This window comes from Molossus molossus, unplaced genomic scaffold (assembly GCF_014108415.1).
Source record: "Molossus molossus isolate mMolMol1 unplaced genomic scaffold, mMolMol1.p scaffold_m16_p_18, whole genome shotgun sequence".
In the NCBI taxonomy this organism is placed as follows: Eukaryota; Metazoa; Chordata; class Mammalia; order Chiroptera; family Molossidae; genus Molossus; species Molossus molossus.
Window position 1 is genome coordinate 32,710,783 of NW_023425353.1, and position 24,090 is coordinate 32,734,872.

Consider the following 24,090-nt stretch of genomic DNA (forward strand, 5'->3'; position numbering starts at 1 on the left):
TTTTTCCTTCACCCCTACCAATACCTCAGTTTCCCAGGGAGCCTATTCTGGCCCTTGTGCTGGGATGAAATTCTGGTGGCTGGACGGAGTTTAGGTTTCTGCAGCAGTGATGTGTAAACACAGGGAAGGTGTGTGGCTACAAAGGGCTTTTGGTTCTTAAACATTCAGTGGTCTAACCAGTCTAGGTGAATTTAGTGAAAGGAACTGTTTTCTGAGTAGCAAAGCTGACCATGGTGCCAAGTAAGTCTACTGTCAGATGACAGTGGCCTGTAGCCTGTGAACAAGTACCACTAAGAAACATTACATTAAATTAAGCTTCATCGTTAAAAAAAACCTAGTTTCAACTCACTTCCTAGGACCTGTTGTGTTCCGTTATTATTATTAATTTTTAAGTATTTTTTCTTTATTGATCTGAGAGAGAGAAGAAGGGAAAGAGAAAGAGAGATAGAAACATTGATGAGGGAGAGAACATTGACTGGCTGCCTCCTGCATGCCCCCCACTGGGGATTGGGCCCACAACCTGGGCATGTGCCCTGACTGGGAATCAAACCAGTGACCTCTTGGTGCATGGGTTGACACTCAGCCACTGATGGCTGGGCCATTATTTGGTTTTTACATAGGTTACACTGATGCTATCATTATAATCTGACTCCTGGGGACTTCAAAGGGAATTAGGACCAGTGAGCAGTTTATGAAATTTGGACTTAAGTATGATTTTTACAAAGTACAATGTAGTTTTTCATTTTCTTCTATTTAAGTGTAGGAATGAGGCTAATTCACAGAGATAGTATATCATTTTACTAATATATTATTTATTTATATGTAGAATACCAAATATATTTAGAATAGCAAAAATAATAATAACAATAATAATATTCTCTTCTCATTCTTCCAGAGACTCTTTCTGGCCTGTGACAGAAAAGAGACCTACAGTGGAGGGCAGGAAACCCTTGGGAGAGTCTTGCTGTAATTAGCAGATGCCAAATTAAACTGAAAGGTTTGGTTTCCTCAAACTGAAATCACTTTAGTCCAGGTGACATTTAAGGTCACAGTGTAACAAAACTCAGATAATAAGTTAGAGACATTACAAATACATTTCCCTTTTCACCTCTTCTTCAATCAGTGTTTATTGGTAGCCCAGTTGGAGGTTGGGAGAGGCACAAAATCAAATAGCTGGAAATGATGTCTTTTGACTGACTCTGTTTTTCCCTTCACAATTGTTCTGGGGGATGAGTTGAGAAATAGATCATCAACGGGCTATTGGCTAGAGGAGGAAGAGTCTGTCTAAATCACCCAAGTGTCTGACAGGAATTCACATGCTATCATCAGATTAGGAAGGTTATATTAAAAAAAAGAAATAGAGGGTTGAAGAATGTGAGCAATAGCCTCTAATTCATATCTGGTAACTCGATGTTTTGTGACAGAATATTTAGAGATGAAAATATGTGACGAAGACCGTCTGGCCTCACCACAGGCAAAATTAATGCTTTTCTAGCTTCCAGCAGAGAGTCAAAAGCAATCAGGAATCAAGGTAAAATGTCCTTTTTTTTGGGGTTAGCTCTAATTGGGGTTTTCTTCTGCCCATGCCGAGGTGCCTTGGAGTGCTACACGTAGTCATACTTGGAAGGATGAGATTGTACCTCGTCCTCTGGGCGGGCACCCCCATCGTATATCTTGTTTTTGGCGGTGGGCCCAAAGCCAGTGCTGGCCTTGAAGCCTCCGGTCTTGTAGGCGACATTGTGGCCCGAGGCATGATAAGACACGGCTTTGTAGCTGAAAGAAAAAGAAACATCCCACGACCGTAGATGTAGTTGGTAGGAGGACAAAGCACCTCATTTACCCCAGAATGTCTTAGTTTTAGCACCAAAAGTCCAGTGTCCCAGGAAACCCTTAGACCTGGGCCAACAGAGAGAATTGGTCCTCTAGGTTTTGGGACACTGGTTTTTCGGTCTCTGCAGTGGAGCAGAATTCCCTGCTTTGTATTAGAGTTGGTGGTGACTGACTGCTGAGTCCCCTCTGTTATTCAGTTAAAGTGAAGCTGAATCAGAAACAACGTCCAGGGGAACAAGGTTACGCTACAGAACCATAGAATTTTGAGCTGGAAGGTACCACATGCAGCCCTTCCCCTCTCCTCTGTTCAGTTTATGGAGAAAGGAACAGGTCCAGAGGGGGCAAATGATTTGCTAGTGGTCGCAGGACTAGTTGGCAGTAGAACCAGACTGTGATCCAGGTCATCAGCTCTGGGTCCATTTACGGAGCTACAGCAAGGTTTCTCAACAGCAGTGCTATTGGTTTTGAGATGTGTGCTTTGTTGTGGGGGCCGCCTGTGCATTGTAGGATGTTTGGCAACATCCCTGGCCTCCACCCACTAGATGCCAGTATCATTTACCCCCCAAATCAAAGCTGCAACAATCATCCCTTGGGGCAAAATTGCTCCAAGCTGAGAGCGACTGAGTTACAGAATACTGGAGCCAGAGGGAACCCATGGGTGGTTTTTCCCCTTTCAAATAGGTTCACACCTACATATGCTCAGGTGGAAATATTCCTGTTCTATTTTTTTCTGTTCCTCATAAAAGAGGAGGTTCATTCTGAACAGTGCTATTCCATATGCCTAGACTGATCATTCTGGCTGCAAATTATATGTTCAAATGGGCTCAGATCAAACGTCTGCCTGTGTTGGGCTGGGGAGACTCACTTGGTTTCCTCAGGCGCCAGGCCCCGGCAGGCGATGCACATCATCACGCCCCCAATTAGCGTGAGGGCTCCAGCCACCCAGCCCACGAACAGCGCCGCACCGAAGGTGTACCTGAATGGGGAGATGATGGCTATGAATGTGGTTGATTCAGCTCTCCAGGTCCCACTGCACTTGGCCATGCCTGCCCTCTCTGCTTCCCTTTGGATTCTACACCTATCCCTGCCCCTGCCCCCTGAACACACATGCCTTGGGGTCACAGACAACTGAACAGGTGCCCTGGAGAACAGCATTAGAACCGAAGCAAGCCAGCAAAACAGCAGAGGGATTCTTGGACCTCTTAGATCACCGAGGCATCAAATTACTGATAAATCTCTAATCTCAGAGAAACATCTCAGGAAATCTCCTTTCCCTGTCACCAAAGGGGAATGTCTTGACAGTTTAACCAGAGAAATTTGAGAGAATCAGTCTCAAGTGATTATTTCTGAAGGAATTTTGGTCCCTAGAGTTCCTACTATGGGCCAAGAAGCATTCATCTCATCTACCTCAAGTAACCCTGGCTACTACCCATGCAGGTAGGAGTACTGTCTTCATAAAGAACTAAATTGATGTGACCATTTTACAGATGAAGAAATTAAGGCCTCAAGAGGTTAATTAACTTTTCCAAAGACCTAGGAAGAACGTGGCATTGCCAGGATTCAAATGCAGGTCACTTTGCCTCCATAGCCCTCACTGTTAATCATTCAATAATTCTATCCTCTGTGCATGAGGAATGAGTTCCCCTTCCTCAGCTTAGACATTTTTCCACTTTTTGTTCAGATAGAGTGGGAGGGGGAGAGAGGAAAGAGAGAGAGAGAGAGAGAGAGAGAGAGAGAGAGAGAGAGAGAGAACCATTGATGTGAAAGGGACACATTGAGTGGCCGCCACCCGCATGATCCAACCAGGGCCGGGGACAAACTGCAACCGAGGTACGTGCCCTTAGTGGGAACTGAACCCGGGTCTCTCTGGACCATAGGCCGGCGCTCTAACCACGGAGCCAAACCAGCTAGGGCTCAACTTAGACACTCTTAATCAAGGTTAGCAAACTTATATACCTATCTGGAACAAGAAAGAAACTTAAATGAGTAAAGTGGGCTGGGTGTAAGGAAATATTTCACTTTCTTAACTCTGTTATATGGGGTAGAAAACCGTAAACATATAATAAATGACCGCAGAGTTGGGCATTTGAGAGTGGTGGGGACTGTGGCACCTGGAGAGTGAGCCCTAATTAAAAGGGTAGCTGTCTCTCAGCTGCAAAAATGTTGCCATTTGAGAATGAGGGCCCAGCACTGCTGGATCTGATTTTATTATAAGAAGGTGAAAAAAAAGATGTGTGTGTGTGAGTGTGAGCATGTGAGCATTATGAAATCTCTGTGTAGCAGGTACAGCAGTGTTCTGCCCAGGTCCTTGTCTCTCCCTCAGCTCCTGTGTTCTTCTGTCTTTACCTGCTGGTCCCTGTGACTCTCCCTGGAGTTCTGGCTTTGGTTCAGCCACTGGAGTCTCTTTCCCCTCATACACAGAGGCCGATGGTGCTCAAGTATGAAAGACCCCACAGCCCCCTGGGGTCAGGCTGAGTCCAAGACTTCATCTGAGATCACCTCTTCCCTGTCCTGTGTGTCCCACCCTCTAACCTGCCTCCCTGTCCTCAATAAATCACTTGCACATGGATCCTTAGGATCTGCTTCTGAACAATCCAACCTGAGACACTTGTAAAAAGTTGGTGATTAATTCAGATTATAAAATTAGATGTTTATGCTAATACAAAACACCTCATAAGCCGCATACAGGGCAAGAACAGCCAGTTTGTAGCTCTGGTCCAGGGCTTAGATTCTGTCAGTGTTAGACTCATCATGGCAATGGCAAAGTCAGGGGCAGGAAGAGGGGGTGCTGGGACTAAATAAGGCACTAGAACCAAAGCTTCATCAGTTGACTGCCAAGATCTTTCTTGGCAGCTGCGCAGTCTGTGTAGAGAAGATGAAGAGACAGGAAGAGAAAAAATGATGCCCATCCATGGAGGAAAAAGTTCAGGAGGCCAACCAGAATCCTCTGGTCTTAATTCCAGGACAGAAGTTGCCTGTCCAAGGGACAGGGGCAGGTCCTAGGGTGATGGTGTGAGAGGGTGATGACAGGCATGAGTGCTGGGTGTCAGGTGGGTGCAGGTGGCTCCTCTGGGCAGGGACAGTGACACTAGGCACATAGAAACTGTGGACAAGCTGAGCTCTTCCGATTTGCCTGTGACAGAGGAGCTTTCCAGGAAGTGGGACTTTCTAGGCTAAAACTGGGAAAGTCCCAGGCAAACCAGGATGAGTCTGTAAACTAAGTTGCTCCTGTAACCAAGAGAGTATGGAGGGGGGACTATGGAGGTAGATAAGGGCAGCTATAGGAATCACTTCCTTTCCATTCTTGAAGCAAAGCAGGGACATGGGTGGAGATAGGAGTTCCAGGGAGTCAGAGAGTGAATGGGTTGGCCATGTCCTTGTACCCTGTGTGTATCCCATGATGGTGTGGCTGAAGAAGCACTAAGTATATTTCCTCCAGAGAATGGTTAGTTGGCTATAATATTTACATTGCTCTCTCAGAACAAGATTTTTCTCCTTCAGGAATTTGCTGCTGCTTCTTGCTATGAGAAATGTCCCTTTGAAGTGGCTAAATGAATACACATGTTAGAACTGCTTTTCCATCTTTTAAAAGTTCTGCCCTCCTTCAGACATCAAATTATAGTAGGGTTGCACATCCTTCTACTACACCATAACCTCCTTGAGAACAGGGACCTTGTCTTTATCCCCAGTACTCAGAACAGTTCCTGGCCCTCAGTAGGTGCTCAATACATTTGTAGAATGAATGAATTACTGAACGAGAGAGAGTCAAGCTGAACGAGGATGAAACGTTACTTTTTTCACCTAAACTGCATCTTGCTCATTTCTGTTCAAGCTTTTACCTGTCCCTCACCAGGTTCCCAGCATGGACTGGAGATGTGGGTTGATACTCATTTACATGCCTTGGTTAATGGTGCCTGGTTCACGGCCACCACATGGGGCCTGTGTAAGAGTGTTAGATAAATACTGTGAACTGTCACTGTATTTCAGTGCAAATGTCAGATCAGCCTCAAGTCATATAATGAAGGATATTACACTGAAATAAAGGTTACGAATTTATAGATCATTATTGATTTACGATATGGCATGGTTGCCTCTGATAAGTTTTTGCTATTTTAGGCACTGATAGTCACTTTAGGCATATGTGTTTAATCGGATTTTTACAATATTCACTGAGGAATCCTGAGACCTAGATTCTGAAGTTACCTGGTTTGAACAGTCTGCACCATCCCACCCAGGCCGGAGTACATGTTGGCTGTAGACATCCAGAAGTTAGTAACCAGCATGTTGGCAAACACAGACACTCCAGCGATTGCACAAAGACCTGTGGATCAAAAACAAGAAAGCTCTGGAGTCAGCTTTAAAGCAATCATGATGTTTCTGAGGTAATGCATACTGAAACGAGTTTAGATGAATAGGCTACAGAACGCTCCATTCCTATAACAGACAGTTAATCCAAACATTGATTACTGAATTCCCACTCTGTACTAGATATTGTGCTAGGTGCTGAGGCTCTCTTACCTCTCTAATTGTGGGAGGATTTGTATACGTGCAGAAAGAGATTTTTTATGCATTTTGGAACCAATGGTTAATAGTACAAATACGTGGGGCCTGGTTCTTTGACAATGTCAAGAGCATGTCCCTTAAAATCACTTTCTAGAATCTTACCAAAATAATGCCTTTAAGAGTTGAGTCACATTACTGCCTTAGGGTTGGAATCCTTTATTTATTTTTAAGTTTTTTAATTTTAATTTTTTTATCCTCTCCTGAGAACATTTTTTTTGCATTTATCTTCAGACAGAACGGGAGGGAGGAGAGGAGGGTGAGAGAGAGAGAGAAAGAGAGAGAGAGAAACATCAATGTGAGAGAGACACATCAAGGGGTTGTCACCCACATGACCCCAACCGGGGCTGGGGACAAACTGCAACCAAGGTACGTGCCCCTAGCGGGAACTGACCTGGGACTCTTCGGTCCACAGGCCGGCGCTCTAACCACTGAGCCAAACCGGCCAGGGCTGGAATCTTTTATAATGGAACTGGAATGGCAGCTAAGAGGGACCTTAGCACTCATGATAATTCTGTGGAGTGTAACTGGGCCTTAATATCAGATATTGAATCTCAGTGTGAAAAGCTCTCAAGCTTTGCTCAGTAGGGAGAAGCTGTGTTTTCTCTGCCATAATGATTTTTGCTCTCACATTCCCAGAAGCACATTTGACAGCAGGAACCCCAGATCCTAGTTTACCTGAGATAATAAACATGATTCCAGAGGTCAATGTCATGGTGGCTTTGGCAGAGTCCTCCATGCTGCCAATGCGAATGCACTTCAGGGCAAAGATGGACACCAGGAGGCCGATGGCACCCAGGACGATGCCCACGATCATCAGGGCTCGCACTGCCTGCAGCATGGCTGTGGGTCAAGGGGCAAGACACAAGCAGACAGACAAGATCAGCTCAAAATGATTGATCAGGCTCTGGTTTAATAAAATCAAGCAACCACAACCAGCCAGCACCAAACTTCTGAGAAATAGCAAGTCCATAAACCATGACGCGAACCTTGTTATTGTCAAGGGATGTGGAATTGTGGAAGTTGCAAAACCAGGACTTACAATCCTCTGATTGATGAAGGACATGCATACAAATGCCTGTAGAATGAGAAAATTATGGACAGTTGGAGCTGGGAGGGTCAATGGAATTTATCTATTTCATTTCCTCATTTTAAAGCTTGCTATTCTGGGGGTCAGGAAGGAGGAATGGTGTGACTAAGGCGACATTAAAAATTATTGGTAGACCTTATAGTAAAACTGAGTTGCTTTGACTTCTAACCCAAACATCTGTTTTCTCTAGTCTTTCCATGTGGGCTCAATATTTCATACAGTTGCGTTCACTTTAGGACAACCCACTATTCATTTATAACATACACTGAAGCAAGGTCACTCAGTGATCTAGCAAGGACACTGTATTTTTACCTTCTTCCAAAGGGACTACTAAGGTCATGGCGAGCTATAGGTTTTGGGTTCATATAAAAAGATACTATATCAATCTTAGGCCTTTCAACATGACCACAGTTTACCAGCAGTTTCCTTTCCAGGGTCAATGGAAGCTGTAGGTCCTTCTGGGACTCTCTTGCAATGACCTCTTCTCCAGATATATCCAAAGTGGTTTCTAGGTTGTTCATAAAGTGCAGAGATTGATCTCAATACTCTTCTACTGAGCCCCATGACTAGGCATGAGATGGCAGTAAGTAATAGGGCAGACATGGTCTTTGCCCTCATAGAGCATTTACTGAAGTGGGAAAGACAATCGGTAAACGTGTCCACTGCAAGCATAATGAATCTTATAAAAGAAAGGCAAATGAATCCTTGATGTCTTCCAGAGGGAAAGTCCCCTAGCATGGGAAGTTCTAGTAGAGCAGGACTGAAGAACTGGGGAAGCAAAACTCCATTCTACTCTAGTAGACATAGTAATTGCTACTTTAGATTGAAAGCCAACAAGGGCTTTTTCAGACATTAAAAAATATAACCCACATGAAAACTCCTTGTAATAAAAGCAATATTATTGCCTCAATTTTATAATGGAAGAAATTGAGACTCAGAGGTTAAGTAACCTGCCCAAGGACACATAGCAAGGGTAAAACAGAGCTGGGGTTAAACCCAAAACTCTCAAATGGTTACTTTCTCATCACAGTGCACTGTTTTGAGGTACCTTATCCTGGAACACCTGGCAGAGGTCTGGCTGCTGTCAAGGTACAGGGACCTGTATGCTCCTAACAGAATGTATCCTCCAAACTCGCTGTCTTGGCCATAAAATGTCATCCGCTGAAATGAATGCTAAGAAGGGATAAAGGAATATTCTCCAAAAATTATCTCGGGGAATAACCTGTCCCAGGAGATTATTTATAAATGTGACTCTAGAAACAAGGACGCCCTGGGAGGGAATTCTCTCCAATCTGTTTGGGAAGATTTCCATCTCAAGTATGAGCAATATCAGTGGAGTTGCCAGCTATTTACCCTAAGGTATGTATCATGAAGCAATTTGTCATGATGGAAGAAATGGCAATCAATGAAATATATTGGGAAAGAATAGGTAGATCATGCAGAATTCATTAAAGAGCCTCTGCAGTGTTTGAGGAATGGAGGCCCTTTTTCATCAGGTGTCTCCTTGTGTAGTGATGATGGTATCAGCTACTCTAGTTCTGTGCCACTGACCTCCATTTACTAGGTTCTGAGTCTCTTTTCTCTAAAGAAACTTCTGATTTTAACTTTGCTTCTCTCCTGGGAAGATCATTCTACAAGCAGCCGTTATCAGTCTTGGTCCTATTAGCAACTATATTTCCAGAGTAGATGTGTTGGTTTATGATGTAGATCAATCTGGGTTCTGACCATTCATTCCTGGAAGAATTGGTAACAGTGTCATCTTGGACTTGCAGCTGAATTCTGATGCTAGAGCCATGGTAACCCCACTAAGGCAAAGAGTACTCATGAGGGCCTTGGAGTGGCCCTTGAATTCATTCCTAATATAGAAGGGCTCTAGTGTGTCACCTGTGACCTCCCAAGCCTTGCCTGATAGCTTTTCTGGCCCCATAGGATACTGGTAACAAGCACCCTGTTCATTCCCTCATTGGTGAATGCAAGCATGTGTCACCTACTTGTGTATTCATTTACATCTTTCTGTATTCATCCAGCACATGTTGGTGTACTCTCAAAGTCAAACAACACATTCATATGCTCAACCAGTCAACCACCCAATTAGCTAACCCACCAAACAAACAATAATCAACCAACTAGAATAAAGGATATATCAGTCTCATCTTATTTTTGCATTCATTTATTCATCAAGTATTTTAAAGCTCAAATTCTCTGCAAAACCTTTTGCTAGATGCTGTAGGTGGTATAAAGTTTCATTAAAAAAATAGTCTCTGCCTTCAAGCAACTTACAACCTGAGAAGATTACATTTTTACTGGAAATTCTGAACCTCTAATTTCTTTCATCTTGGGAATACCTTGGTTACATAATCATAATAGAACCACTTTCTAATAGTAGCATGTGCTGTAGCTCTAATTCTCTTTAACACACACAATTAAACCATAAACCTGTGGTTCAGGATAGCTATGGAGAAGACATTTGTGGGACAGTCCAAGAGTTCAAGAAATAGCCTCAAGGCTGTGCTGTCTTTGGATGTTGCTACCAGAAAACTAGATATATGAGAAGAAGGTCTTTGACTTTCCCTCCACCTTGTCCCCATGGACCTCTTATGAACTTCAAGTCTACCCAGGAACCTGCTTTGTTATGATATTTTAAGCCTTAAGTTGTTCAGAGAACCAAATCATTTATCTCTTTTATAAAGCACCCAGCAAGGCATCTGGTTAACACAACCAAAAAGTTATCAACCAATCAACCACCCAACTAGCTAACCCACCAAACAAACAATAATCAAACAAGTAGGATAAAGAATGTTTTCTTCTCATTCTATGAAAAATTACACTTATTCCAGACTCTTGGCAAGGATGGGGGTCACTGAATCTCTTTTGATTGAGTGATTCTAATGTTCATTCCTGAAAACATATCACATGTGTGCCATGGCTATGGCTGAGGTATGTGATCTTCGCTGACACTGTTGGATGAGAAGGGATGGCAATGCTGGCAGGTGGGAGACAGAGAGAGAGAAGAGATACATAAATTGGTTGCCAATGCCCTGACCAGGAATGCAACCCGCCACCTATCAGAGTACAGGACAATGCTCCAACCAACTGAGTCACACCAGGCAGGGCTTTCCTGTTCTTTCTTGACCTCTGGATTTCTGATGAACACTGGCACCGGCTTTGAACCAGGGGTCCACCCTGATCTTGAGTTCCTTTTCATATCCAGAATCTCCTTCTAGCTTACTCCCACCTCTTTCTTCTTCTTTTTTTTTTTTTTTATCCTCACCCGAGGACATTTTTCCATTTTTTGCTCAGGTAGAGTGGGAGGGAGAGAGAGGAACAGAGAATGAGAGAGAAACATCGATGTGAAGGGACACATCGAGTGGCTGCCACCCGCACAACCGACCAGGGCCGGGTACAAACTGCAACCAAGGTACACGCCCTTAGCGAGAACCGAACCCGGGTCTCTCAGGACCGCAGGTGGACGCTCTAACTGCTGAGCCAAACAGGCCAGGGCCCACCTCTTTCTTTTAGCCTGCAGTTGGAAAACACACAACATTGTTTTATATCTTGTGGGGCCACTGTCAGAGCCACCACTTGGCCTGGATGGGTGAACCAAAGTCTTCCATGCTTTGGAAACTCCTTGGGAGGTTCTTCTGAAAGTGGAAGCTGTGATGGAGGCAGATACCAGGAAGTAGGAGGAAATGTTCTCCATCACTCGTTGCTAGAATCCCCCTATGTCTAGTAATAACCATGGAGGTATATGGTTATCATCTGTACTTCCTTTCCAATTAAAAGATTCTACCATCTGGGATTCTAATCCTTTTCCATAGACAAGTAACCCAGGAAACTGTTCCTTAAGGAGGTAGATTTCTCTTTTAGCCACTTTGTTTCTTTTTTGATATTCTGAGCAAGAGGCATAGGCTTATCAGCTGATTACAGGTGAGTCAACCTGTTCATAGAGTGATTCCCTGCACCAAAGGTGTGACTACAGCATTCTTTCCAATGAACAATAGGGTGTTATCAGACATGAAGGGTGGGCAGGATTCAGGGCTGATAGAAGCAAACAGAAAAATGGGAACTCAGTGTTATTTCTCTGTTGCAAAATTTCTCATTTCCCTGAAATGAACCGACAGGCCAGGTGCTTTCAGGTGAGGTTCCCAACTTGGCTGCACCTTATCATTTCCTGGGGGAAAGTTTTAAAAACATATTAATGTTTGACCCCATCTCTAGAAATTTTCATTTAATTGTCTAATAACAAAATTTCAATTGTTTAATTTGGGAAAATAGACCTCAAGAGGGCTCAGAGTGGGGAGTTGGGAGGAAAGAGTTCCCAGTGGCTGACGTCACTGAGCTGACTAGGGGTGGGGTGGGGCTGATGAGACAGCAAGTCCCTAGGAGCCAAAGGCCTGGACCTGGAGCTCTTGATAGTGGCAGGGTGGGGAGGGGACAGGACTCATACCTTCAGGTATAGCTTGGCTTCAGATCGGAGGCAGGAAGAACAGGTGAAGGAGTCCAAAGGATCAGAGGAGGGAAATCTGAGGTCAGACCTCAGAGGCAAGGCCCTTCCCAACAAGGTGAAAGGCCTAGATTTTCCAAAGATCCCAGGGAACCAATAGGGAGGTCCTTTGTATCTCATGAAATTCTGCAGAATATGATGGCAGGTAAGTTGTTGGGAAAGTCATTTAACCTCGTTGAGCCTAGTTTACTCAACTCTGGAGTGGGACAGAGATATCTCTTGCATAGAGATGTTGTGAAGATCAGATGCTACTTGGCACCAGCATAGAACTAAGCCAGGCTCAGTAAATATCAGTTCATTTCCCTTCCCTAGAGTGAAGTTGCCTCTCTCCAACACCTCATGGCTTTGGCTTATACCAACTATGTACAAACCTGAATCCCCTCATATGGTGATAAAACATGGTTGAGGATCTGAAAAAGCCATGGGTGAAGGCATGTGAATGGCAATAGGGGAAGAGGATTTGAGGATAAAAAGGAAGAGAAAATTCTGGACCAAGGAAGGAAGATCAGGGAAATTGGGCTCAGGATTGGCTGGCAATGAACAGGGGAGGTAGGTGATAGCTGAGGCAGTGTAGGTGGCTTACATCCTCATTGCCCTTCCTTTTCATCTCTAAGGTTGGGTCCGACTAGATAACTCTGACAATGATGTCCCCACCATGAAATGATGCCCTTCCAGTGACTAGTCCATGTTAGGGCATAATGCCTTGTGGGTGGCTGCCCTGCTATTAAAGCAACAACTTCCACGACCACAAGCTGAGGAGGAACTCTGAGTCCTGGGTCTACGTGGCTCTGGTCATTGAGAAGTCAGGGCAAGCAGCCTCATTTTTATACCTAAGATACAAGTTCTCTTGGGATTGTGTTCTCAGTCCTCTGTGGGATTTCCTTCAATGTACAATAGTGTGTATACATTTAGATGTTTGTCCACAGAATTAAAAAGGCCAAAACATCATTTTGTTTTTGAAAAAAGGAAACGTAGCTTGACCTAAAACCCAGAGGCTCCCTCAGATCTCATTTCAACTTTATAACTAACTTATAATCAGTTCACTTCCTAAGGCCAGTTTCTTCCACCAGACACTGGGGAAAGACAAGCTGGTTTCACAGTCTCATGAGCAGCAGACTATATGTGAGACTGCCAGCCATCAGAAGAAGAAGCAAACAAGGCAGCTCTTTCAGAAAGGACACTGAAGAGCAGTTTCGTATTTTTTTTCTTAAGGGTTTTTGCTTTAGGGTTTATAAAGTTGTTCTCTGGGTTAAATGTGGTTTAATTAAAATCCATTCCTGTGTGTGTAAATATGATCAACAGTTTGATAGGAACCCCTAATTCTTTTTGGCTATTATTTTTTCCACATTGAGATAGGAAGGGGGAGATGTTGCCAGTTATATGAAAAAGAAATTAAGACACTCAGAGCCTGCAAAGGGGCTGAGCATCTGTGAAGAGCTCAGAACAGAGGTGGAATGGGGAATGGAAAGGAGAATGAAGGACCCTAAATAATCTTTACTTTGGATATTTGTATTTATAAAAGGTGTTTGATTTTGGAGAAGAAAAGATATCTGAAAGATGAAATGTCTAAGAGTTTCAGGTGGTGTAGACATGACAGTAATGATTTAATGACACCTAGAGCTGGAGCTAGAGCTTGTAAATGGGTCGCACAAAAGCCTTATTGTGAGGCATATCCCAGATGAGGAAAGTGAGGTCAAGAGATGTAGGTGGTTAAACTATGCCCTTGATTCCAACTCACCTGCCTCTAGCCATTGGGCCTGCCACCGCATTGAATTCAGTCTAAATATTTGCAAACACATTAAAAAAAAACAACTTAACTATGGTGTCATCATGGAGCCACAGGCATGAGTTTGCCAGGTTCCTTTGCCTCCTCTTCACCTGGTCATTGACTGACCTTTGCTTTTCCTCCCACTGTCTCCAGGGAGGGGAAATGGGAAAGACACACAAGTCCTCAGCTCTTTAAATTTAGAACTTCTAATTGTACATTGTTAACAATATTGCTATAAATGGGCCAAGGCTACTGATGTAACCCCTATTCTTAATGTGCTCAAGTCCAGATCAATCTCTCTAATTCCAAAGGCAGCCCCGTCTACCTGGAGCATAGAAATAGAGCCTGAGTATGGGGCAGGGAAAGACAGGCTTGGAAGTCTTTCAGCCTTGGGTTCATTTTCTGCTTCTGCCATCTTTTATCCATGGAGCTTGGGCATGTTTGTTACCTTGACCCACTCTCTGAGACTCTGTTTCCACTTTTGTAAAAATAAAGCTAATCCATATTTCCTTGTATTGTTGTGAAGATTAAACCGGAGAGTCAATGTGCAGTCCACTAACTGGCAGTTGTTTTTATTTCTAGGTTCTGTCCTGGGAGAACTACATGTTACATTGACTATTTAGAGTACAGTGAGGAAATCTTGGGCTATAAATTATACAGAACTGGTAATATACAAGTAAACAATCCTGCTACCAATGCTATTTACCTCATTAGTATATCCATAGTTTACACAATACAGCTAGTTGAATGAACTGAAATTATTCAATGGTTGTAAGTTCCAACTAAACATGATACATATTTTTTTTTTTGTTTTTAAACTTTTTTTCTTCTTTATTGATTTTTAGAGAGAGAGGGAGATGGAGAGAGAGATAGAAACATCAATGAGAGAGAACATTGATTGGCCGCCTCCTGCATGCCACCCACTGGAGACTGGACCCACAACCTGGGCATGTGCCCTGACTGGGAATAGAACTGGTGACCTCTTGATGCATGGGTCGACACTCAACCACTAAGCCACACCGGCCAGGCAAAACATGATACATTTTTATCAGATAAATGAAAAGTTTAGTAAAGTTTTGCAAGAAAAGAGCTTATACTTAGGACGAATTAAATACTTGGTAGTGATTATTAACTGAAGTATTACAATAGTATCTGCCTCATGCCTTTATAGCATTTTAAGGCTTACATCTCTGCTGAAAGGTGGAACTCCTATAGGGGTCTAGGTCAAAAATTCCCTGAAAGCTTCCATTTCTATCTCCAGGCATTTCATCCAGCTCCTCTGCTTCAGGTCTCTCCTCCCTAGGCCCCTTCATGCTCAAGCACATGCTCTCCACAGCTGTTTCTGATGGCTGAGTCCCACCTGGGTGCTGGGTCCTGACTGGTTAATGTTACTCCTTTCAGCTCCCTTAGAGCCTCACAAATATTCAGAAGGCCTCCTTGGCTTTCTTCCTGGTTGCTTCATCTCCTTATGTTCCTGCCTTCAGCTTTTTGAGTTTCTTTTTAACCTTTTCCTCCTGGTAACATTTCCACCCATCTCTTCCTTCAGCCAGCCAAATCTTAAGTCATCCAACAAGTATTTGCATTTTGGGATGTCAATGTATACTGTAGTCACTCCTGCTGCATGAGAGCTGGCTATTTAAAAATCCACACTGTTTTCTTAGCCACAAATTATCAAAGATTTAAAGCATCTCCTTTTTTGCCAACCAAGTCCCAAGAAATGTCTTTCCTGGCTTTCAGTGGACTCCTGTTCCCATGACCCTGGTAGGCAGGGCTGAGGTACACATTGTGATGGAGTTTCTCAGCTTTTCAGATTTGTGAGCATAGTCATGAGGAGGGAATATACTCAATGCTATCAGAGTGCTCTGGGTTTGGTACAAGGGTTTGTGGGATTTTATTCAATATGGGAATGTGAAGAGGCTTCAGGAAAGAGGTGGTATTTGAGCTGAACCTCATATAAGGGGAGATTTGTGGAGATGGCAGTTGGGGTGGCAGTGGGGGTATTTGGACCGTGAGAGCAATGGGTATCCAGGATCAAGCCCAGAGTATAATAAATGGACAGGGAAAAGCACAGGCTGAGGCAGGGGAACAGAGAGGTCAGGGAAGGTAGGTGAGGGATATAGGAGGGGCTGGGTGTCAGGCTGTCATGTCTGTACCTGATTAAGCTGGGAATAAGGAACCATGAGAATTGTTTGGGTTTTGAATTGCCTAGGGAGATGAGAACTGAGAACTGGAGGTTGGTGATAGGAAGATTCTGCCTGATCTTCTGCTACAGTCAAAGGAGCAGACACTCTAAAGAGATGAAGAATAGACACCAGATTGAGAAAGGTTGAGAGTGAGGTGGTAGAAAAATTTAGTCTTTTAATTTGGTTGTCAGTGACCCAGGGAGAAACAGAACTTGACAATGACCAGAATGAAGGGAAGATTTTCCAGGAAAGGAGGATGTAAGCATAAGTGAGGAGGAGAAATGAAAAAAGCAAGAAGGAGAGGGGCTGATCAGCCGGATGACAAGACAGGGTGCTGTGGGCCTAAAGAGCCCAGGTGGAGGGGTCAGCATTGAATGGTTGAGAGAGGGGGGATTTTGTTCTGCAGAGAGTAGAAATGTCAAAGGGGAGAGGAGGAGAGTTTCCCTGGTTAAGTAGGAAAGACAAATGAGAGGGGCATTAATGGGGTTTGGCCATTGGGAGAGTGGAAATATTTGGGAGATCCATGCATGGAAAGAAAGAATGAGCAAGAGGTTGATAATGTGTGGTGAGGCTCTGTGAAGAGGTTACTGAGCATCAAGTTATGGGATGTCATGCCTTAATTTTGAATATGAGGTTAATTTTTTTTTCTTCATTTATTAGTTAAAATTAGATGTAGCCAGCAATTCAACTATCCATGGTCTTACATCAACCTCCTTCTGACCTGTCCCATCACACTACAGCATAATCCCTCCTTCATGGGCTTGCTTTCTTCTCCCTGGCCAGGTTCTACCTCCCCTGCTTCCCAAAGCAGATCTTCCATGTAGTCTGTGGTCCTATCAGTCCTGCAATACCAGTGGCTCCCAAAAATTGAGTAAATAACCCCTTTCTTCTGCTCTGTCACCCATATTCTATTTCTCTTAGAAAATAAAAAAAAGAATTAGTTAAATTGCTTTTCTCAATTCAATTTCAAGGGCTTCACAGGTTCTTGACAGTTTCAAGCAAATTACTCACAAGGTGTTTGTTTCAGAGAGGCAACACTCAACACCTTTTCCTTTCCTCACCAAACTCGCTACCCTGGACATGCCTTGGAGCCACTGTTTAGCCTGACTTTTCTTTTCTTTTTCTTTTTCTAGACACAAGGAGAATGCCCAGAAGACCCAGAATGCAAAGTTCCTATGATGCATATTTACTTCATCTTTAAGGGTGAAAGAATGTCACTTTCATAATTATATTTAAATTCTGACATTATAATGTAATTATAATTCTATAGTTAATATATGTTTATGGATGGATGGATAAACTAAAAATAGATGAATTGGTGAGTTAATCATTTAGAATAAGTGATACATTTTGAATCACTGAAGAATGAGTGAATAATTTTTGCCAGTTTCTTCACCCTGTACACTTCTAAAGTCCTGAATGTATTTTCTGAGTATATACTTGAACCCTGATTGTCAAAAGTTGAAATGTTCTTGACCTTACAAGAAATTTATAGTCTAAATGGGGAGGCAAGTTAAATCACACTAACCAAACCATAAACATGAAAATCAAGTGAAAGATTATGGGAATTAGACTTTGAGTGCTGCAGGCATTCAAGGAATGGTGACGTCTGTTCTCCAGTTCAACATACTTGCCACTTCACTCCTGATGCAGAAGGACAAGGAGAAGGTAGAGCAAATAAGAACCAGAGTAAGTGGGCTAGGCCATCCAAACAGAAAGAGAGTGGAGATCAGAACCGGGTTAGGAGGGAAGCCAGGACTTTGGGCCCTTCTGGGTTTCATCCAGTGACGTATGCATTCATCCATTGTTCACTGTCCTAACACATATTCACGCTTGATGCCTGTGATGGTTATTTTTATGTGTCAACTTGGCAAAGCTATAAAATCATATTCTGATATACATAGTTTTTTTTTTAGGAGTGCACACCAGAACTCCCCACTACAAATGCAGAAAAAGACTATAATTTAATGGCAATATATTTTTTTTTAGCACCTACAGAGATCCAACCTTTCAAAGATAAATAGAATTGAATTGAAAATGAAATAGAATGAACTCTTAATAAACGTTTTCAGCTGTAAGACAATATTCATCACCCTACTTTCCTGCCCCCATGTATGTGCAGACAGGAGCAAGTCACGTTTACATCCATGCACAGAGTTCATTTTCTCCTCGAGGAACACTAGTCTGTTCAATCACGAACATGGCCTTAAAATAGACCCATTCTTTTCAGGACTCCTTCCTCACTGCTAACTCCGTTGACTTGGGTATGAATTCCCTGATTTCCTCCCCATGCCCATCGCCCTCTTTGACTCGGGGCCAACTTCTCTTATGCACACCTTGTATTCTGGGCCAGCCCTATCCCAAGGCTTCTCCCGGCGGCAGTGGGAGCTCGCAGGCCGTTGCTGCCTCACCTGCTGGGGCCCCCGGCTGCGGCCCGGCGCCTACCTGGAAGGCCCAGGATGGTGAAGTAGGGCCGGCATTCGGTGAACCCCGAGCTCTGCTTCACGCAGCTCCGCCAGAGCCCTTCGTACTGGAACACCGAGGTGACCGGGTTGTCGTACAGGTCCTGCGTGCTCCACATGTCCATCCCCGTGGAGGTGATGCAGCCCAGCAGGCCCAGGATGGACAGGAGGAAGCCCACCACTTGGCACGTGGTGGTGGACATGGCCCTGGGCCTCTGGCGCTCTGGCCGCCGCCTTGGGACCAGCTGCCACCTTCCTCCTGCGGGAGGTGTGGGCTTCGCGTGCTCCAGAGGGGAGCCGCTCTAATCAGATGGCTTCCCTCAGCTCTTGGTGTTTGCTCACAGTGTTTTCCTTAGATAGTTCAGTTTCACTCTTGGGTCAAGGGCATTGTTTTTTCATGTGTTAGGGAAGCGGCCCCAAGAGGCACTCGTCCTGCGGATCTGCGCAGGCCCAGCTGGTCTGAGAGCAGGGAGGGCTGGGTGGACACCCGCCCCGAGGCTGTGCCCGTCCCCGCCCCCCAGGTGAGCACCACTGAGCACCCCCAAGCCCTTCCTTTAAGCTCCCCTCATTTCAGGAAACCACTTAGGCTGACCTCACTTCAAAAAAGTGTCTCTGTCTTAAATCAGACTTTCACATTTTCTCCTCTCAACTCATAAACTACTTTTCACTTACATCTTTCCATTTTAATCTTACAGAAATGAGTAAGGCAGTGTTATTATCCATCCCCATATATTTTGGGGGGAAAGAAGCGGGGGTGAGTCAAGTGAGGTACAAACAGTTTAAGGAACTTGTCCAAGTGTCTTGAACCACAGATGCTTTACATCGGCAAAGGTGGAGGTCCCCCTCAGCTTCCTCCCTGGTGCCCTTTCTCTACTTCTATGCGGAGAACCAGGGGCAGACTAAGTTGTCCTCACTTTTGAGGACAGAAGGCCAAATCCTAGAGATATATTCCTAGTCTGCAGGTACTGGAACTGAGATGAAAAGACGTAAAGCCCCTGTTGACCCTTGTCTCACAGTCTCTCTCAGGCCACAGATCCCCGTGAAGACCATGTGACCGTCACAGAAGGTTCCACAAAGGCCAGAGGAGGGACCCAGGCCTGCTGGACCCTGACCTGGTTACTGAGAGACCTGAGATCTGCTCTTGCCACTTCCACTAACAGGCTGCGTGCTGGGTGATTTAAGGCCAACCGCCCAGCTCCTGCAGGTCACATGTCTTCATCTGTAACGTGGGGCCCAAACTAGGGCACTTCAGAGCCCTTTCAGGTCTTACATACTGTCTTCACATTAGGCAGCAAATATTCACTTCAGTTGATGAACATATCAGGAATTACATAATCACACAAAAGAGAGACTTGGCCAGAGATCAGCCATTGCATTTTTGTCTACGCAGTTTGATTTTGCTAGAGAATTAATCTAGCTGTGCATCTTGCCTCTGAATTCAGATACATTTTATTTTTTTTAATTAAAATTTTTTTTATTAATTAATTAATTTATTTTTGTTACAGATGTTTCTCCTTTTTCCCCCACTGACTCCCCCCTCCCTCCCTCCCTACCCTGTCCCCAGCTTTGTCCATATCCATTGTTCATGCATACATGCATATCAGTTCTGTGGTTTATCTCTCCCCCACCACCCCCTCTCCTGGGGATTGTCAGTCTGTACCCCACTTCCACGTCTCTGGGACTACCCCATTCCTCAGACTGTTATGTTCATTATATTCCACAAATAAGTGAGATCATATACTTGTCTTTCTCTCTTTGGCTTGTTTCACTTAAGATGATACTTTCCAGGTCCCTCCATGTTGTCTCAAAGGATAAGAAATCTTTCCTTCTTACAGCTGCATAGTACTCTATTGTGTATATGTGCCACAGCTTTTTTATTCATTCATCAACTGATGGACATTTGGGCTGTTTCCAGATCTTAGCTATTGTAAATAGTGCTGCTACAAACATGGGGGTACATATATTCTTTCTGATTGGTGTTTCAGGCTTCTTAGGGTATATTCCTAGAAGTGGGATCACTGGGTCAAATGGAAGTTCAATTTTTAATTTTCTGAGGTAACGCTATATTCTTTTCCATAGTGGCTGCACCAGTCTGCATTCCCACCAGCAGTGTATTAGAGTCCCCTTTTCTCCACACCCTCGCCAACACTTGTTGTTTGATGATTTGTTGATGGCGGCCATTCTGACAGGTGTGAGGTGATACCTCATTGTTGTTTTAATTTGCATCTCTCTGATGATTAGTGATGTTGAGCATTTCTTCATATGTCTCTTAGCCATTTGTATGTCCTGTTTGGAGAGGTGTCTATTTAGTTCCTCTGCCCATTTTTTAATTGTGTTCTTTGTCATTCTTTTGTTGAGTTGTATGAGCACTCTCTATATATTGGAAATTAACCCCTTCAGATACATTTTAATGAAAACTTCTCTAAATCTGTATTTCAAGGCCCTGAAACACACACACGCACGTGCACACACATACACACACACACACCACACCCCAATCTCTAACCTATTCAAATTCTCCAGGAAACAAGTCTTAGCATCTGGACATTTCAATGTTATCTTGGGTGCACCCAGCCACAACTCTCACAGCTTTATTCCCAGCAAACACAGAAAGCAAATATGGAAGGTCTTCCTAATTCGAATGGAGGCACCGCTTCCCTCAACCACACACCTTGCTTTAGGTTCTATGGTCAAGGTTAGTAGGGACTGAAGCATGAGCCAAAAGGAGAGAGTAAGCAAGAATCGTATATAACTGAGGTGATCAATAGTGTTGGTAGCTCTGTATCCCCTGAACTGAGCTACAAGGCCATGTCTAAAAGGTGGGGAGGGGGCAACTAGAAGAAGTGACTGTTTCTCTGCTGGTGGACAGGGATTGACCAGTTAGTTTGGAAAATGTTTGAATAACTCAGGAATGATTCTGTCATTGTTCCTGGGGACAAAGTCCATTTTACTCTTATGTCGACCAAGACATTGGCTTTTTGTTCATAAAGATATCTAGATCTTTAAGAGTTTGGTTTCAAGTTGTTCATCTTATGACATTTGTCCAACAACTCGCTCCCATTACATCGACTGTAGTATCACCAAAATAATAAATTGATAATGGAAAATTTTTAAAAATAGGTTATTTACAAGTTATCTATTTTTACTACCATTTCCTTATGCAAATGTTTTTATGCAAAAATTTAAGACAGGAAACATTGTTCAGGTATAATGAATTAAGCTCACTTTCTTATTTGAAATGGTGATGGTGGCTTTATATTTTGGAAGAAGAAAAAGTTAATTTTAAAGAATAAACTAAAGCCACCTCTACCTAGGCAGAATACTGAATGAGTAGGGAGAAATTGTAAGTCTACATGCTTTTTTTTTTAAATCCTCACCCAAGGATATTTTTTATTTATTTTCAGACAGAGTGGGAGGAAGGGAGAGAGAGAGAGGAACATCAATGTGACAGAGACACATAGATTGGTTGCCTCCCGCATGACCCTGATCAGGGCTGGGGACTGAACCGAAACTGAGGTACTTGCCCTTGACCAGAATCAAACCCGTGACTCTTGGGTCCACAGGCCGACACTCTAACCACTAAGCAAAACCAGCCAGGGCTACATGGTTTTTTTTTTTAATGTAAAATAAATATTGACATGTTTTAAAACATCTTAAAGATGGGATTTTTCACTTCCTGGTGAGTTTCTGTGCTCTGAAGTGAGTGGACCTCTGCCCTAGCTGTCACTGCCAAGAGTGAATGAGGTCCCTGGGAGAAAAAGCTGGCTTCCTCATTCATGGCAATAGGCTTTCTTTCTTTCTTTCTTTTTTTTAATCCTCACCCGAGGACATTTTTTCATTTTTTTTTTGTTCAGATAGAGCAGGAGGGAGAGAGAGGAAGAGAGAGAGAGAAACATAGACGTGAAAGGGACACATCGAGTGGCTGCCACCCGCACGACCCAACCAGGGCCGGGGACAAACTGCAACCGAGGTATATGCCCTTAGCAGGAACCAAACCCGGGTCTCTCTGGACCGCAGGCCGAAGCTCTAACCGCTGAGCCAAACCGGCCAGGGCAGGTTTTCAAAACTATATATATTAAATGTATCTCTGAGAATAATACTGATAATTCATGGTCTGATAATAATAATATATAATAATAGTGTTAATTTGTGATCTGATTCTGTTTAACAATAATGTAATATTATTGGTACAACTTTGTTTAATCACCTTTAAAATGGGGCAAAATGTTTTACTGACTTTTTAGGGAAAATCATCTCTGTATTCAGGGTTAAATAGAGTTCTGGCAGTGCCATTTCAAGTTATACATTTCCAGGAGCTTGAATTATTTTACTGATAATGGAGCAGACTTTCCCCCAGCTCTGCTTTACCATTTTTTAGGAATATAAATACAAATCATGTATGGTAGTTAAGCAAAAATGGTGGTCAATATAAAATAACATGTAGGTGGAGTAAAATCAGTACACTAGTAAGACAAATAACTGATACATTTATTAATTTCAAAACTATATTACCACATTGTGCAGGGTGGGGCAAAAGTGGGTTTACAGTTATTTGTTAAATGATGCAGTGATAAATAAATAAATAATAATATAATAACAAACTCTGTGTTTTGCGTACTCACAACTGTAAACCTATTTTTGTCCCACCCTTTATATCCCTAATTTCTGATTCCATCTTTTGATGCTCATAACAGAAAATTTGGAAGTAGTGATAACTTTGACAAATCACTCACAATGTTAAATTCTAGACAAAATATTTGAAATACTTCCTTTTTATCCATTCTCTGTATATAATTTTTACCTGATTAAGAGATTATACCATTTGATGTTTTGCTCTTTTCACTTAATTGTATACATGTGCAATTAAAACTCTTTGTAAACATCATTTAATATATTTAATATTAAACATTTCATTTGATATGAGCAAAACAGTACTTTAATAGGAACCTATTAGTATTCCATTACACAAAAGTGCTATTATTTACCTAAACATCACCTATTTCTTTTAAAATTTATTTTATTTTTAAGTTTTTTTTCAATTACATTTGACCTTCAACATTATATAAGTTTAGACATTTATATAACTTACGAATTGATCCCCCTAGAAGCTGGGACCAGGCACAATGGGGCCTGGAGATGGAGTCCCAGTCCCCAATTCAGGAAGGGGAATCCTGGGGCTAAAAAAAGGAAGTGGCTAAAGTCTGGGCCTTCTGAGTCCTGTTACTGCGGGTGATTGAGACTCAACACCATTGCTCACATAAAAGTTATTTTAAAAATGTGCCCCTTGGGGAGAATTGGGCACCATCCGGGGGAACAGGAGCCCTGACAGCTCCAGAGATCTCCTCTCCCTAAGGTCCTACAGACCTGTTCTGACCCTGGTGGTCGGGGCTGTTGCTTCTCTCTCCCCAGTGGCCCTTCTGTGGTGCCCCAGGCACCAGTGTCCCCCACCAGCCTGCCAGTCACCAGCCCTTACCTGGCAGCCCCAGCATGGTGAAGTAGCCCCGGCACTCAGTGAAGCCAGAGCTCTCTCGGACACAGGAGCGCCACAGCCCTTGGTAGTTGAATACAGCTGTCACCGGGTTGTTGTACAAATCCTGGGTGCTCCACTGGTCCATGCAGGTGGCGGCAATGATGCCCCCAATCCCGATCAGTGAAACCACAAACCCCAGGCCCTGGCAGGCAGTCACGGCCAT

General features: G+C 43.4%; 1 protein-coding gene across 2 annotated transcripts; it reads right to left on the bottom strand.

Annotated features, from left to right (window-relative positions):
• Positions 1 to 1,584: 1,584 nt before the first annotated feature.
• CLDN18 (claudin 18) lies at positions 1,585 to 24,090 on the bottom strand. Of its 2 annotated transcripts, none has more exons than XM_036267453.1 (5): positions 18,381 to 18,602; positions 7,069 to 7,233; positions 6,034 to 6,151; positions 2,696 to 2,806; positions 1,585 to 1,773 (listed from the first exon to the last, which is right to left on the bottom strand). In XM_036267453.1, the coding sequence occupies exons 1-5, from the start codon at positions 18,598 to 18,600 to the stop codon at positions 1,605 to 1,607; spliced, it is 783 nt and encodes a 260-aa protein (XP_036123346.1). In that variant the 5' UTR covers positions 18,601 to 18,602; the 3' UTR covers positions 1,585 to 1,604. The 2 variants fall into 2 exon arrangements, with proteins under 2 accessions (XP_036123346.1, XP_036123347.1); XM_036267454.1 differs by lacking the exon at positions 18,381 to 18,602 and adding an exon at positions 23,871 to 24,090 and having other exon boundaries at positions 1,605 to 1,773.